Genomic DNA, 18,073 nt, shown 5'->3' with positions numbered 1-18,073 from the left:
TTGATTGAATATGATTTATGTAGGGAAATAAACAAACAAGTGTTTGCTGATTCTATTCAACTTACCTCTATTTAACTAAAATTTAACTTTTGAATTCTTTTTTTCATCAGTTCCATCCGTAATTATGTTAATGGTTGATTAAAAACTTTGGGGTGGTGGCACTCAAACTTTTGTTGGCTTCTGAAAGGTAGGCATGCAAGAAAAGTATGGAAACAACAGGGTTAGATTTTCTATAGTTAAACATTCGACCAAGTCTATCTTTAGGGTAGATCAAACAACAAAATATAAAATCAAATAAAATCAATCCACTATGTGCAGATGGTTTCCTGTTACAGTGAAATATTTAACAAATCACAGTTGGGATGGAGCTTGCAATCGCCTCTACAGTTTAACTTCTAAATCAAAATAGAAAACTTCCTTCTATAAAAACTAGAGTTTGACAGATATTTGAAGTTCGTGGCAGACATCAAAATATAGCCTAACAATTCATGGCACTTTGCCAAAGATCCCAAGCATTTGGCCACGAAAGAATACTGACAGATGTGTTGTGAGATGTTTTATCACTGAACTATAAACTTTACTATCACAGCTACACATTAACATTCAGTGGAAGTCAAGTCAAGTCAGTTTTATTTATACAGTCCGGAAACACAAATCACGACCTGCCTCGGGGGGCTGCACAGCATACGACACCACCTGTCCTTAGACACTTGATCCGGATAAAGTAAAACTTTTAACGGGAAAAAAACAAAAAAACAAGGAAAACTCAAGAGAGGCAGGAAGAGGGAGTTCCATAAGTTGTGGGCAAACTTAACTGATTAAGTGATTATAAATAACCTCTATAAATAAAAATATGGCATTTTAAACTTGATTTAAGGAACCTTACAGATGCATTCAAGACTTTGGAATTACAGTTCATGTGTTCAAATGTCCCCAATCCAGAAAGTCACAGAAAGATCAGTTATTTCAATTAATTGTGTTAACATTAACTGTCCGTTTGTATTGTCTGTAAACTTTAAATCCCACCATGAATAACTAAAACTTTTACATTCTCATCTTTCTCCACAAGGCCCAGAATAAAACTCTGTTGAGGAAGTGTTAGTCCTTTACATATTATAATATTTGTGGTGTAATTATAGTCACATTAAAACACTGAGTCCTGAGGCCTTTTTGTACAGGACTGCTTTTACTTTTGGACCTCTCATGTGATATTTAATCCTGGTTGAATCTCCCTTGTCTGTAATTTGTAAAGTAAAGAAAATCTACCGCAAATTGCTTTCCATATTTCACACACACAGGTCCTGTGATAATACAAGTCCTGCGCAAATCACTTTCTGGTGATATGTGGTCGTAATTTTCTTTTAACACCATTTTTCTGTTGTGAGACAACTGAACAAGCATTAAATTTGTTGTTTATGTTGAAGCGCATTCAACAGCTGAGCCTATTGACATTTATTCGGAGTGATGACAATGGTTATCTGCAAATGTATATTTATGTTTGTAACACATACAGAAGTGGGCAAAGCAAATCTGAACTATGTAATAAACGTGACTGCTGAAGAACAGACGCTCCGCTCCTGAAACATTTATGTTATGCAGATCCATGACATCATATAGTAAAATTTAAAAGTAAAAGTAAAATTTGCCGCATGAAACACAGACATGGTGGCGTAATTTCTAAATCACATCAGGTGTCCTGGCATTAGTAGACCCGTGCGAATAGAGCTATAGAAATACTTTAATCAGCCTATAAAGCACTGGAAAGTTAAAACTGTCCCCAGCAGGTTTATAAAACTCCCAGAAATGCAGAGAACATGAGCCAAGTTCGGCAGCCACAGAAAATTTTACTGCATTCACTTTTTGCCTTGAACGTGATAAGACGATTAAATGATAAGACGGAGCTGTGAATCAGACATTGCATTCTTGTCTATTCAGTGAACTGCTGGTGGAGAAACTTTTCTTCTTTTCTTGTGTGATGGTTAAGTGTTGAATCAACAGAGAGACATTTTAATCCTGAGGCACTGATGAAAAATCACTCACTGGTGATGTTTCCAAGAGACACAACTGTAGATTTTAATTTGATTCTTATTTTTTAATTTGATTCTTATCTAATGTTTAGATTTGTCCTCCAAATGTCTCTGATTATCTAGATGATCTCAAATTAAAATTGATTAATATTGATCCCCGCTGCGACAGAGTGTGTAAATATTTTATGCAAGGCAGAAAGGTTGTGCCTCATGTTTGACTCCTCTATTAATGATCCATCTTTCCTTTTTTGACTACTGTGCTGTCTGTCTTGGGATGAGCCTACATGCTGTGTCATTGCTGACTGCTTACTTTCTGCCGGCAGATGAAACAATCGCATCTCAGTTATAGCTGGCTTGCCGCAGCTAATGAGCGGCTTAGAGTTTGAAGATTTTTCAGATTGAAAACTGACAAATCTTCTCCCGTGAACACGTTTCTTTTGTTCTGCTGTGTTCTTTCTATTGTCAGAGACCCATCGCTAAGTCGCGTTGCCGCCGTGTGGTGGAAAACAGAAAAGTGACATTCATTCATGTAAAAATGTGGTGGATTGTTGTAACTTTAAACAAGAAAAGCAGCCCGCTTGAAGAAGTTTTTCAGCTGGCAGTATTTGTAGTCTGATTTATTCAGCTGTTAACCGGCTTTGACGGCTCAAGTGTTGAGCCTGCCGAGATCTGATCTATCTGACGCCATCTTCACCTGTGTGTTTGGCTGCTGTTCCTGTTAGAGGCACTTGATCGAGATGTATCTGAGCAGTCATCTCTGTGCTGCTTGGGGATTTGTCAGCTAAGCCAGTCAGCTAAGCTCACTTTTACTCACTCTTCTTGGCTGAGCTTCACCTGCCTGGCAGCATGTAATGTGTCTTTTTTTAATCACTTCCTGCAATTTTTGATAAAGATTCAGTTTTCTGTGAATGACAACACCAAACCTTTTCCCCAGCTTTAAATTTCAAAAGAAGAAATGTGTCGGGACATTGATTTTTATGGCAGTGACTGAGGGGTGGGGAGAAAGAGAAGAAAGAGGGGAGACAACTAGAAGGTCTGCACAGTGCAGCCGGATGGGAGCGGTCAGTTTTTCCTCCAGTAGATAACAACTTGGTAATAGAGACTGTGTTTGTTGACACAGACACTTCCAGAAATGTTCCTGCAGCCCTCATTAAGCCGCTGCTACCGACCGACCTTACCTGAATTTTCAGTGCCGCTCTAATCCCTTGTGCATGAAGTTGCCTTAGTTCTGAGTATTTTTCAACAAGAACTCTTTTTTTTTTCCTGGAAAGGTTTGAGACAAAGGTGGCAAAGGCTGGAGAGTATACATGGTAAACACAGCTGTACACATGCACCTTTTACGTGCCCTGCACTGAAGTGAAAAAGACAGTTTCATTTTTTGCTCAGCAACTTCATACCAGACAAAACAAAAACAAATAAACAAGGAAAAAGGGCCACGAAGTCTGATGTTGAAATAAAATAATGAATTTCCCATACATATTATTAAAAACTAAAATCGAATACAAATAGAAATGTTCTGTTTGTCAAGTTAAATAAGGCGTGTCCACTTGTCTGAGGCAAGTAAAATGTCACGTCTGGCTAGTAAATGAACTAAGTTTTAAGACTGGGCAAGTAGTCAAGATTTAAACTATTGTGATATATGATTAATCTTCAAAGTAATTTTTCATGAAGTTTTCAGCCTCTCAAATACAGGAACTTCATGCTTTTCTCCATTTTTTTTTATTATATTAAACTGAATATATGTGGTTATGGACTGACAAAACAAGACATTTAAAGACATCACCTTCCACTTTGAAAACTGGGTTGGACATTTTTCACTATTTTTGACATTTCATATATGTTGCAGCTGCAGATTTAACATGACAATTAGCTTAAATCTCTGCTGATATGTGGTAATCACTAATAAATAAGCCTATTTGTAGCCTACTTTATTGACGGTCCCTGTGTGAACTGACAGTACTTGTTGCGTCTGATCAGGTAGAGACGGAACAAAAAGGAGCCGTCTCATGCAGTGATGATTTAGGGCCAATTACTGTGGGATCTCTGTCGCACAATTTAATGGACTGACAAAGTAACCAGAGCAGGATACAAGTGCAACACTTCTGACAGTTTTCTACCTGTTAATCAGGGAAAATATCCACTCTGATGCACAACATATTTCCTAAAACTGTTGGCCTGTTTGTAACCTCTCTGACTGTCTGGTAAGGCCGACACATTCACAAGTGAATCAATCAGTGTCAGACCTATGACAATAAAATCCAAGTTTTAATAGAATGAAAGTTGTTTTTTTTTCTTTTACAAGCACGCTGAAGTCGAATGGAACAGAAAACATCAAGGACTGACTTGCGTCTGATTATTTCAGTCCTCCTCACAAGCCGGACACATTTGAAGTGACATACTGCATGGAGGAGATGAGTTTTCCTACATTCCCTTTTCTTTGCTCTGTAAAATGATATTAACATTATTACCTGACATCCCATTGTCATTATATTTTCTGAAAACTGTTTTTGCACTGTTGGAAACTCATATTTGTAGTTTGAAACTAATGGCTGGCCTGTAGTGAATATATAGACAGACTGCTCATGCGTATCATCGCTTAAAAATCTCTGGGAATTGAAACCCACTTTAATCATCCTTAATAAGATGACTTCTTGGACCCTGCAGTTTTGCCACAGCACACTGGATCAAAAATATGGGTGAAACTCTCCAGTTCTGTGTGTGTGTGTGTGTGTGTGTGTGTGTGTGTGTGTGTGTGTGTGTGTGTGTGTGTGTGTGTGTGTGTGTGATGGTATGAGTCACCGCAGATAGCTGTGTCTGGTATTTTGACAGTCTGCTAAGCAGAGTTGACAAAGACACCATCCATACCACAAGACCTCAGCTAGTCTGGCTCCCGGAGAAAAGGCCAAAACAAATACCACAGAAATGTCACTGAGTGTATAGATGAGACCCCTGATTTCCTCATGCAAATATGCACACACACACCAGCACAGAAACACACCCAGACACACATTTTAGCGGAGACAACAGGATAATTTGCATAATCCTCACCTAATTTCTTGCCCATGCCTGTTTGTCTGTTGTGTCACTGTGATAAATTGCCCCAAATACACCACCAGGCCGCTTAATTATGGCACTAATTGCCCAATTAGGAAGCTGTTCTGCCTGAGGTTTCTGATACTTCCTTCAACCAGTTGATATTTCAACTTTACTGTATGAAGCAACTGCAACAGCTGACTTCAGAATGGCATCCGCTCATTAACCTTCAAATTCCAGCCACACATTGCAGATCTTTTATTTGAACAATCCTGAAAAAGTAAGAGGGAGGCACTGTGCTTTAATGAAGGCCACAACCAAGGCATGTAGGCATAGACGACAACACTTTGCTCCATAAATATGCTCTTCTAAGTTCTTTGCTATGAAGAATTTAAGCAAAGGCTGTATTGGTTTATTAATTTTGTTAGATATTAATTAGGGATGTGCATGATTAGTTGACTGCATGATTAAACATCACAACCCTCACTAGTCGGCACCAGAAATACTACTTAGTTAAACTATTTAGCAATATTTTATTCATGCTCAATGTTAACTGTTGCTTCTACGACGTTATGCAGCCACTTGCCATTAGTCGGGCCTGCGGCCCCACCATACAGCAGCCTGTCTCACCGTATGCTGTTAGCATGTATGCCCCAATGATCCAGCCAACCCCCGATGTGTTTATCAATAAAGTCATACAGACAACAGCTCATAAAACCAGCGGAGTCTGGTAGTGTTTTAATCTAGAAAATTGAAATAAGGTTGAATTTAGACTGTGACAGAAAAAACTGGGATATAATCACTCGACTGGAGCAACATGTGACTGCATTCAGCACAGACACAGACATTATCCTGCGTGGAGAGCAGGCTGCTGCTGCTAGCACTGCTAATGTTAGCTACACTGTGTAACAGGCTGGCAGCTAACGTCAGCTCCAGGTCGTTTACCTGCAGACACTGTGATCCACTTTGGTCTGAAAATGTGAAGCATTTAGTGAGTTGTTGTCATGTTTTGTAGGTTAATGTGAAATGTTTGTATTGCATGGCGCAAGTCAAGGCTAGTCGACTAGTCTAAATTAAATTTTGCATTTACTCGACAGGGAAATTAGTCGCCAGGAACATCCCTAATTTTAATCACCATGTTTTATGCAAAGTAGTCTTGTAGACTGCAACCACTGACAGGGTTTATAGTGCAGGCTTGCAAATCTTTTTTTTACAATATTAATCTTAAAACTAAAATTCCCATCCATGTTTGTCCAGTCTCATGTGTAATGAAGATTTTGAAGGAATCTGACCTTTGAGACATTTGTGCAAGTTTTGTTTTAATTAGCTCATGGAAGTGACCCTGACCTCTGACCTCCAAATTCTAACCAGATCATCCTTGAGTCAGAGTGGACATTCGTGCCAAATTTGACCAATTCCGACCAGGTTGTCTTGAGACATCACCTTTACACGAATGGGATGGACATGAGGTGGATTCAGCAGTCACTTGCAAGGTCTGGAAAATCCTTCAAGTTTCATGCAATAATCCTGAAGAAGCAAAAAGGTGGCACAATCTCCATAGTAATAAGGTTTTTTGTTATTCTCTGATGAATATTTAACGTTGCAGCCAAAAACATTGTAAGTGTGACTGAAGCGTTAAGTACTTTACAGTGAAGACTGTGGATTCTTTTTCAATGTGGAGCTGCTTTTTTGCTTGTTGTGTGCAGCCCTTGTTTTGTCTTTGCAGAGTCCCACAGTGATGTTGTCTTCAAGTATAGTTTTGTAATTAAAACTTAATTATACAGGGCGAAGAGTACGTGCTAAGTATTGTGATCATCAGCTCATCTTGAATGTTAGGTCTCACAGTGGGGACAAGTGGAAAATTTGCATTAGCAAAGCAGAACAGTTTGCACAAGATAGTTGTGTCCCCTTAAAAAAAAAAAAAACACCTCTAAAAGTTGACATTGTTATATATATATATATTTGATGATATCTGAAAGATCTGATGATCTAATTAGCATTGATAAATATTTTTTCTGAAAGTCATGCCACTTGGATTGTTTTTCTTCTTTTAGTCTACTTAACCATGGAACATCTATGTTGAAGATTTGCCAAAAAATCACTGCCAACTTGGTCCAGAATATTTAAAGCTTTACAACAATATCTGCTCTTGCTATCTGAAACAAGATTAAAAGTTAATATGGTTATGTCGAGGCAACTCAAAGCACTTTTATTGGATTAGGGGAGGATTCTTCAAAGGTCCAGTGTGTAAGATTTACAGAGATATATTGGCAGATTATGGCAGAAATTGAATGTAATATTCATAAGTTTTTTCATTAGTACACAATAGATATTTCCCATCTCTATTTTTCCTTTCCCCATACCTCATCTTTGTTCAATGGCCGAATACTGAATTACTATCATGATCATTGCTGCATGGCCTGGCTCAGGTTAAACCCTTCGAAATGATTTCACCATCCTGGGGGAGGAAAAAAGGGCGTATGAGACACTGATGGGAAGTACCAGGGGCCAATTTCAGAGCTGATAAATGATGTGGTTGGATTAGTGGATAGACATGAAATGTCATCACTAGATGCCACCAAATCCTACACACTGGTCTTTTTGAAGAAGACGAAGAAGTGTAGGCTTGGGTTCAGTGTCAAGGGCACGTTGACCGTGCATTGCAGGTGAACTAGCACCAGGCCTGGGCAATATGACTTAAAAATAATATCTCAATATTTATATTCTACAATACACAAAATATATCTCATTATACACATTTCCTCTAAAATGACGTGACATAAAATCTCAAATAATGCAAAGATATGATGATCTTATAGAATCTGATGCATAGCTTCAGATTAAATTACCCAGCAGTCAAATGTTTGGACGCAATTCTTATTCAGTGTTTTCTTTTTTTCTTTATCTTTATGAGAAATGGGTCAGATTGCTCCAGCACTGTGCAAAGCTGCCATCAAAGGAAACAGTGGCTACTTTGAAGAATCTACAATATCAAAGAGCAAAAAACATTTGTACACTTGTAGATCAACAGCAGCGTAGGAGTAGAGCATGGCTTGACAATAAAAAAAAAACAAAACAAAACGGCTCTTGTACGCTGTCTTCTTCTTCACTTGCAATCAAAGATTTAATGACAACACAGAAAAGCCTGTGCAAGTCTTTTATATTTTAGATTCTCAAAAAGCAAATATTTCTCCTTGTTTTCACATTTTGCTTACTACTTAATTCCATATAACTCCATATTTTATTGTTTATTTTGTCTGGTATTAAACTATAATGTAGAAAACTATTACAAAATTAAAAAACTAAACATTGAATGAGAAGATGGTTCCAAACTTTTGCCTGGTGTTGTAAAGTAGTAAAGGCTGGACGATACAGACATGGTGCTTTCACAGAATATTAATAGAGTTTTTTAATAAATAGTCATTAGTAGATGAGTAAATGTGTAAAGGCAAATAATAGAACAGTTAGATTAGTCTGGTAAGATCAGAATATGATATCACTTTACTGTAATGCAGCCTTTAAAATCAGGAAAAGACAACATTTACATCATATAACTATATCACAATATCAACAATTTCGATATAATATTGATATATTGTCCAGCCCAAGCTGGCATCTCCATACTACCAGTCCACACTCTGTATTGTGGTCCATGTTAGACAGCCACCCTCTGGACTCCAGGCAAAGTCCTTACAGACTGAGCTTCTGTCGCCTTAAGTGAACTGTGACTTGAAGCACAAGACCGGGCTCGAACCCCCTGGGCTCTGATGTGGAAGCAATATGCTTGCGAAAATCTAAAGTTCACTTCCTCCTGTTATGGAAAAAAAAAAACCAGTGAACATGTCCCGGGCAAGAAGGATGTTTCTGACGAAATGTGTGAACAGATTTCTTGCATATGGAGGTGATTGTTACAGGCTGGAAAAAGTCCACATACACACCGCTGACTTCATGAATTACAAGGCAAAATCAAAGAGCTTTGATGCCCCCCAGGCCTCCGTACACTGAAGAAATCCTGTCTTCTACACTGTAGATTATTAAAGAAAGTTTTGATTTTCCAGATACATGCCATCCTGTCTTGCTTAAACATCCTAGACTCTGAACACGACAGTTTCCAGCTTCTTTGTTCTAGTCTTGTCACCATGTTGTCATCTGCAGTGCTTTATCTCCCAAACACTGTTCTATTGTCATCATAAATTAGATTCAGGGTAGAACTTAACTCATACAGTGTTCTCTCTCCTGCAGGTTATTGTGTGCTATCTCTTTTTGCTCTCTTTTTTTGCTCCCAAACTTCCTATTTACCTGCTCTGCAGGATATTGTATATCTCTTCACCGTTGGTTGCACACAGTCTCTCCCTACCAGGAGAACTCTATTATTGTCTCAGACTTAGTTCCCCCTGCATCCTCTTTCACACAGGATATTTTTAGTTGTAATAGTATTGCCTCCTCGATGTCGCCGCTTCACACTGGAATGTATCACTGGTGTTTTTTTGTTTGTTTGTTTTTTTTACTTTGAAGGAAAGTTTACATTAATATGTGTTGCAGAACCTCCTGACATCCCAGAGAAATCTATGAGGAAGTCTGTACTCGGCAGTAGTACCCCCCCAATCTAATCACAACTTTCTTTCACCCCTTTTTAGCCTCAGAGCTAAAATTTGGTCTCTCACTTTTGGATTAAAACCAGCTTAAAGTAGTGTTTATTTTTGTCACATTGAAACCCCAGAGAAACGGGCTGAGTGCCTATTTTGCATCTTAAGATACATTTAGAAATGCTGCCAGGCTCTGATTCTGTTTTGCATGATATTCAGATTTTTATTTATTTATTTTATTTTTTCTTTTTATTTCTGACCTATTTTATTCTATCTTCCAGGATATTCTATGTGTCTCATGACTCCCAGGATCTGAAGATTTTCAGCTACATCGCCAGAGATGGACAGAGCAATGTCTTCAGATGCAACGTCTTCAAGTCCAAGAAGAAGGTAAGACAGACAGTTTTAAAGCTTTCACCTGATTTCACCCCAACTTATCAAGTTGGCAAGCTGGTCTGACCCTGTGGTTATTGGGGTCCTGTGCCAAAGTCTGGAAATTCTCACACTGTCTGTCTGAACCCGGAAACTCCTAATTAATTTCCCATGAAGCGTTATGGCATTTTATTCTTAGATCAGTGCTATGAACAGTGCTAGCAGCCACGTGTTACTGTAATTGCACTGGCAGTAACTAGACATATAACTAATTTGTTTTCTCAAATTAATAATGCAGTTACAGGTGCTTAAATTTAAATGGGCCCATAACCTTTGTCATACTGGAAAACAGTGGTTAACTGTACCAGACAAATGCAGCCTATTCTCTGATCTGTGATCTAATGCCATGATGGTGGCGTGAGACATTTGAGGTGATGTGAGCGCCCTTTTCATCATAGTTTAATATAAACTGTTCATCATATAATTACTGATTAACTTCTTTAGCAACAGTTGGTAAACATATCCAGCTACTTTTGGGTCGTCTTCTACTGAATTCTATTGTCTAAACCATTGATAAAAAAAGGTGTAGTTTACAGGTAGACATTAGTGATTACTACCCTCTGGTGGTTGGGAGGATTATTAACGCATATTAGTGATAATGGGTACAATAATAAGTAAAAATTTGACAGTTGTCACTAAACTAATACTGCTACACTAAATGAATAGCTATGTCTGCATTAATAAGAAAACAGAAATGTAATAGTAGTGCAAAGATTACTTTCCCTTGTAACTAAATTTACTTTTATAATGCAGTAATTGGTAGATTAATTCAATTCTTTTTGAGAGAAGTAACTCATAACTGTGACTAATTACTAAATTTCACTAACTTGCTCAACACTGGCTATGAACACACTAGATCAATATTATCATGACAGAAGTTCAGACTGATTTAACACTCAGGACAGTCATGCCAATGAAAGTCACTTTTTAAGATTTTTTTCTGTGTGTTTCTTGCCATCGCTCTGTTTTTAAACACTATTGGTAGTGTCAAACAAGACAGGTGCATATCAGGTCATTTTTTTAAATGCTAAATTTATGGAGAGTATTTTCTCTTCACATTAAATATGTCTGGAGACACTGTCCTTCTGAATAGGTTAAATGAAATAGAGCATTATTCTTTTCTGGTTAACAGTAGTGAGGCAACCTGCCCGAGTTCAGTTGCTCAATTCACCAACAGATCAGACTGTGATTATACTGCGTAGCCTCGGTGTATGAAAAAAGAGCCATGGTAATCAATGCCAAATAACTATTTGAATGCAGCAGGGGTTTGTTCGTTTGTTTTGAGGAGAGAAAGGAAGATAGTTTGTCTCAGCTGCACTGGAAAAGAGGCAAAAGACAGCTAAAGAGCGAAAATGGAGCTCCTTTATGGTGTTTAATTAGTCTTGAAACCTGCACAGACGGGCGTGCATGATATGAGCGCACAGAACGATATCAGTGAGTGGAAGAGTATCCTCACTAGGGAGCTCTTCTGCTGCACATGTACAAGTGTGGTCCTGCGAGAAAGAGGCCGTGACGACCAACTGATCGGGCTTTAATATGCACTCACAACTGCTCAACGCTCAATTCTCACTGTTTGTGTTTTATGATATTCAAGCACAAACTTTCTTACTTTTTAAGTACTCTTAAAGGTTTCACAGTTAGTGATAGCAACTGTTCATATGGATCAAAAATAGGGCTGCACAAGTAATTGCCATATTATCGAAATCACAAAATGGCCAAGTGCAATATCTTAATTATAGAACCACAATTGCAATTTGTTGAAAAATTTAAATGTGAGAGAACAGCATTATAATGAAGTATTGTACCGCTACAAAAATGCCCTGACCTAACAATCTCGTTCTCCAGATGTAAGAAAACAAGTTTGTCTGGTACGGACCCCAACAAATGTCCCTTAACCTCAATTTTAATATTTTATTTTTCCAGTAAAAATGAACATTGTAATACAAAAGGATCGTTCCCACTGATTGTATTGCTTATTGCAATTTCAGTCAAAATAACTGAAATATGACTTTTTTTTACCAGATCATGCAGCTCTACTCAAAAAAGCCTGCACAAATGCTGTTTACATAATTAGCTTATAGTAATCAAGTGGCCTGCTAACAGTGTTCATTTTGGGTATTTTCATACATACAAATCTATCTACTTTACTCGTATGACACTGTAGCTCAGTGGATCTTTTTCCAGCGTGCCACTCTTCAGAAGCAGAGCAATTTGAAAAGCATTTAAAACAGCTGCACTCTATTTTGAAGCAGTCAGTAATATTCAGGAAACGGAGAAGCTGTCCACTTTATAACTTTATATTCCTGTAATAAATATACAGTTAATTAGACTGTGCTTTGCATGAGAAACAAAGAGGTTTCCACTGTAATTACAAACTTCAAAATATTACGAAGACAACTGCCTCTCCAGTTTTTCTCATCCGAGTGCATCGGACAGGAGAAACACTGTTCTTGTGTTAGGTTACAACTCATAATTTTAGAAAATAAAAAGAAAACATCATGACTGCCTGAACCATAAACGGGTAAACTAAATGTGATTTAGTTGTGCAGAAGATAAAGAAACAAAGTGCTGGAGGTGTTCGCAGAAAAACACTTGACTTCGGTGTTTGTTTTGATTTCATATTCTTTAAGTGAATGAATTTGTGTTTTTGCATGAATTGCAATAAGCAACTCATCAAACTTTGTTTCTTTATAATGGCGAGATGGAACGAGGCAGGCACTAAGTGTTTCATTTCCAATCTCTTCACAGTCTGTTAGCTGTGTATTGTTTAAAGCAATTCCTCCTCCTCTCTTAAATCATGTCACTGTCTGAGCCACATCCTGACAACCTCCAATAAAGAGACACACGGCTGTCGGGCAGCAATAATTCCTCCTGGCACTACAGGCTCGTCATTGTTGAGGTTTCAGAAACAAGTTGGAAACGCGTTCGGGGTGGATGCGTTGCTGCAGAGCCTGAGCTGAGAGGAGAAAGTCAAAACACAGTCCAGCGATGTAACACAGTTAGAAGAAGTGCTCCCAGTTTTCCACTTTAGCTGCCAGTTCGCAGGACTTGATGGTTGAAGTCCAGAGGTTAGCTGGGAGAAGCACAGACTGCCTCATTATCTTTTACAGACAGACCGACATTGACACATGAACACACACACACACACACACACACACACAGAGTGACACACACACTCTATTGGGAAGACAAAATGGAAAGCTGTGCATACCAAAATTCTCTGGGGCTACTATGGCCCTGAGGTCATTAAGCTGGAAACAAGTGTGTGTGTGTGTGTGTGTGTGTGTGTGTGTGTGTGCGTGTGCGTGTGCGTGCATGTGTGTGTGTGTGCGCGTGTGTATGTAGTGTTTTTTTGCAGCAGAGTAATGATAGAGAGACTATGGGCAAGATTGTTTTTTTTATGGACAACTCCATCATGTTTTACAGTTACACTCATATATTACTGTCTACGTTTGAACATTTACAAGTTTGTCATAATTGTTAAAAATATTGTTGATGGTGGCACACCCAGCTCGAAAGCACCGGCTATGGTTATCAACAGCAATAATAGAAAGTTTATTAGACAGTTTGATTATTTCTTGGTGGAGACATTTTTTCTGTGTGGATGAGGGGTCTGACAGAAGGCAGAGCTCCCTGCACTATTCAGTTATTTATTTTAACCTTTATTTAAATCTTGAGGAATCATTGAGGGCCATGATGTTGTGAGTACAATTAAAACAAAGTTAATACACTTAATTAAAATTAAACAAAGTAAACAAAAGTTTATATGTCTTAACTGTGATGGATCATTTTGGACACATGAGGGCGTCACAACAAGCTGTAAATTAGGGCCGAACAATTTCGCAAAACTATCTAATTGCAATTGCTTTGACTGATATTGTATTTGTGATATGATAGAGGGAATTATAAGTTTTATGTCATTCTCATTTTCATTCAAAACAAAAACAAAAAAGATGCTTAAAGATGAGGTTAAAAGACAAAGTGGAGGCCGAGTGTTGGCCAGTTGTTCGCATTGATTAATGCAGCTTGAAATAAAACAATACAAACATCTAAAAACCACATGATCAAATAAAAACATTAGGTGTAAACTAAATTTCCATATAAAATACTTTTTAAACCAAATGGTCATGCTACAATATTTTCAGGCAAGTATACAAAAAACTCTCAGTTGTTTGTGCCTGTAAGTAATGAACTGATTATTGTTAGTCCGACAGAATTACAAAGTGTGGTCTACTGTTTATTTACAGCAATTTCATGGTTTAGTTGACCATCAGTTGTGCTTACACTAACAGAAAGAGGTGGAGACAATACTGTATTATCCTTTAAACAGTTCAAAACGACATTCCTCAAACCACAGAGGAGGAAGACAGATGCAGAAAAAGAAAAGATATATATGGGGTTACACAAAGAAAGTGTGGAAAGATGTAGAAGATTAAAAAAGACAAAAAAAACGAATGAAACACCCTTGGCATAATGAAAAAGAAATGGGCGTATACATGTCAAACATGCAATAAAAATGTCACCCAGCAGTGTATGGCTTTGTGTGAGTGTGTTTTGACGTGTGGAAGGTTGTGAGTGTAAGATTAAGGAGAAGATTAAGCAGACTTTATTTCCCTCTTAACTACCAGCAGTGAAAGAATGGCTCGCCTTTAAATCATGGTGGCATAAAAAGACTTTAGTGGCCTATCAGTTCTAACTCTTGGACAGGCTGGGTGTCTCTCTCACCCTTTCAGACTGATAGTCGCTCACTCTTCCCCTTCTCCCTCTGATCGGCAGTTTAAAGGAGGCTAATGAATGCCCTGGCCTCTATTATGTAGAAGTGAAGTAAGAGTGATAGAGCAGAGACTAGTGAGTGTTCATCAGAATACTGAATGATGCTTCAGCTGAGAGGTCAGTGTGTGAGTGTGTGTCTGATTGTGTTTGCATATAGGCCTCTAAGATAGTTGTATTTTAGTATGTTGTATTAGTCCCTCCAGGAAGTTGCGATATTGCAATCACATCAATTAACGTATATCCATCCAATCTCTTTTGTTCAAGCACCACAACTTTTCTGCAAATTTGAGTTCCACCAATCATAGCAGTCCCCTGTGTAAGCGTCCTTCCACGGGTTCTGAAAAATGCACATGGTTTGTCATTGTTATTGGCATTTATCAGTGCTTTGCCCAAATTTTCCACTTTGTGCTTGCTGTTTTGACTGAGCTTGAGCTCCAAAAAGATTGATTTTCTTTGTGGAATAACCCCAAAGTGCATTTCTTCATTTATAAATATAGCATATTTTGTTAGAATTTTTGTAATCCTGACCCTTTTTGGTCAGGTTACTTAGAACATTCAGAATAGAATGTGGTTTTATTCTCCTTTGAACAAGTTGCCAGTGATTTTTTAAATAAAGAAAAAAATCACAACTTTTCACAACAATTTCATTGCAAAAAAATTGCTAAAAATATTGCATCATGCATCACAATGCTTTAGAAAAGTCGGCGTGAAATCAAGACATTTTAGGCCTCAACAATCCCAAAAACCTTGCAACATCCAGCAGGGTGCATGTATCAGGACCTCACATCTTGACTTTTCCTCCACCATGAGTTTTAGTAAAACTTCTCAACTTTGGTGATTGCCTGACTTCTCGTCTAGTACAGTGGTTCTTAACACAAGGGTTGGGACCCGTTAGGAGGTCACAAGATAATTTCAAAAGGATCGCCATATGGTTTTGTAGCATAAAATAAAACAGCATACTGTTGCAAACAGCTGTCAGCCCCTTTGAAGACATTTAACATAAGGGGGAATCACTCAAATAGTATAGAACAGCTGAAGACACAACAAGAAATGTCAACACAAAAATGACAGTTACCAACATAAACCACCATGTTCTGAACAAACAGCAAAAGAAAAAGTAACATAAATTAGCAAACTTGAACTACTCAGGACTTTATTAAATTGTAAAATAGATGTAATAATACACACATACAATATGAGACAAGTTTTTTTTATGTTTGTCAGCCCATTTCAGCAAGATACTACACTGATAAAAAGAATGGTGCTCAAGATAAGGTTACCAGCCAGAAACAGATGCAAAAACCCTGATTGGATGTGTGTGTTTAAGCCAGTCAGTTAATAAATGATACACTTGGATTCATAGTAAACTATCGTGAAAGCTGCAGACAGAACCATATCACCACGAGTTTAGAGCCTGTTCTGAAACTTTTGGTCATATTATACAGGGATGCACTGATACCGTCTTCACGTACTCATAAAACTCCCCCCAAAAAAGTGGCATCTGTGCATCCCTTATATTATGCAGTGTTTCTGAACAGAGGGTTTTCAAGCAGGTTTCAGTCTTGTTTATCTTGAAAACCACTGACCTGGTTTGTTACCAGCCAGTCATGGACCCCAACCAGAGTTTCCATTTTTACACAAGAAATTTTAGAATCCAGTGGGCAGATTGCCACAAACCTTATTGAATAAATCCATGCTCCACAAAACCCGAAGCCTTTCTGTGGGTGGAGTTATCCACCCGTAGGTTCTAACTCCACGGCTCTTGACCATATCATGTGTTAGTATCATTACAGCCTGTGTCCTGTCTTTATCCCATGTCTTCACCAATGAGGCAGTAAGACATTAACAAGCCAAGCGTGAAGGTAGACACATGAAGATAATAAAGACGATGCATAAAACCTGGTTACGGTCTCTTAAACCTGATAATGGACGACAACACGACATATCCCATCAGTGACGGTAAATGGAAACCTTGCAGCTGACAGCTGTTCTCTTTTGTGTAGTTTTTGTTATAATTGTACTGATAGGCCACATGATTCTTTTTTTAAGTAAGGGAAGTTATGCAAATGCACTTGACGCCCACTGGATTAAAAGCATAAAAAACAAAAAATAATCACCTCAGTGGAATAAAAAAAGGTTTTGGTCCTTATGTATTTATTAATTTATCTAATGTTTATAATGGATAAAGACTCATCTGTTGTTTACAGCTGGTTGATGAGATGGAGAGAGAGAGTGAGTTGTGGTTATTGTGTCAAATGTTAATTGAGTTCTCTCTCTGTGGATAGACGCCCTCCAACCATATGCTGTCATTGAGTGTCGGCTAATAGCTTCAACTTGTTCAGCCTTGGATGAGAACAAGATGTATCTTCTGCCTTTGAGGTTTATTGAAAAGCCCAAATAATAATGAAATGAAAAAATGTATCATAGTTTGAAAAATCCTACTTAGCTCATTGGAAGTACTGAGTGAGCTACAGCATAAATAAAGCCAGCTGAAGTAATATATTGTTAGCAAAAATGATTCAAATATGTGGGTTTATATCTTAAACTCAGTGTAAAGAAATTATAAATATAGAGTTTTTCATTCCTCAGAAAAATGTGCTGTTAACGCTCCATTTAGCAGATTTATTGGACTACAGACGTGCATGTTTCACATAAATCCATTTCAGTGCAGGAGGACAGTGACCTACCTGAGAACCAACCTCATTCCTATTTTTTCTTCTGATTGCTGGAGCTGAAGTGAGCAGTAACTGCTGGGCTGATTTGGACTGAAAGAGTTGCTAAAGGTATGTTTTTGCGGCATCAAGCCATGATTTCAGGTCCGCCCAAAAAAAAAATTCAGAATGCAGGAACACAGTGGCAGACTCAGGCTGTCTGAGGGGCAGGGGTGAAAAAAATAAGGGCACCAGCAGTATGCGGTGAGGCACCAGTGGGCCTTAAGTTGTGATGTACTTGTCACTGAAAAGACACTCTAGGGGGCACTTAACCATAGTTTTGTCAAGTGGAAGGGAACTCTACAGGGCACTTTACCACATTTTGTCCACTGGATTTTGTCCATTAGATGGGCACTCTAGAGGGCACTTTACCACATTTTTATCCACTGAAAGAGCACTAAAGAGGGCACTTTATCATATTGTATCCACTGGAAGGGCACCATGGAAGATCCTTTACCATATTTTGTCCAATGGAAATGCACCTAATAAGGCACTTGACAACATTTTGTCC

At 38.1% G+C, this 18,073-nt stretch overlaps 1 protein-coding gene across 2 annotated transcripts in view; it reads left to right on the top strand.

The window, feature by feature from the left end:
- LOC146324268 (carboxyl-terminal PDZ ligand of neuronal nitric oxide synthase protein-like) overlaps nt 1–18,073 on the top strand; it is a 286,524-nt gene that overhangs the window by 143,383 nt on the left and 125,068 nt on the right. For both annotated transcript variants that reach the window (XM_084723578.1, XM_084723576.1), the window contains exon 5: nt 9,928–10,036. In XM_084723578.1, coding sequence (XP_084579704.1) covers nt 9,928–10,036 — 109 coding nt within the window. The remainder of the gene's footprint in view (nt 1–9,927; nt 10,037–18,073) is intronic.

This window comes from Lutjanus erythropterus, chromosome 7 (genome assembly GCF_056507025.1).
Source record: "Lutjanus erythropterus isolate fLutEry1 chromosome 7, fLutEry1.hap2, whole genome shotgun sequence".
NCBI lineage: Eukaryota > Metazoa > Chordata > Actinopteri > Lutjaniformes > Lutjanidae > Lutjanus > Lutjanus erythropterus.
The sequence above is the reverse complement of the archived record's forward strand: the minus strand, read 5'-3'. Positions and strand labels throughout refer to the sequence as shown.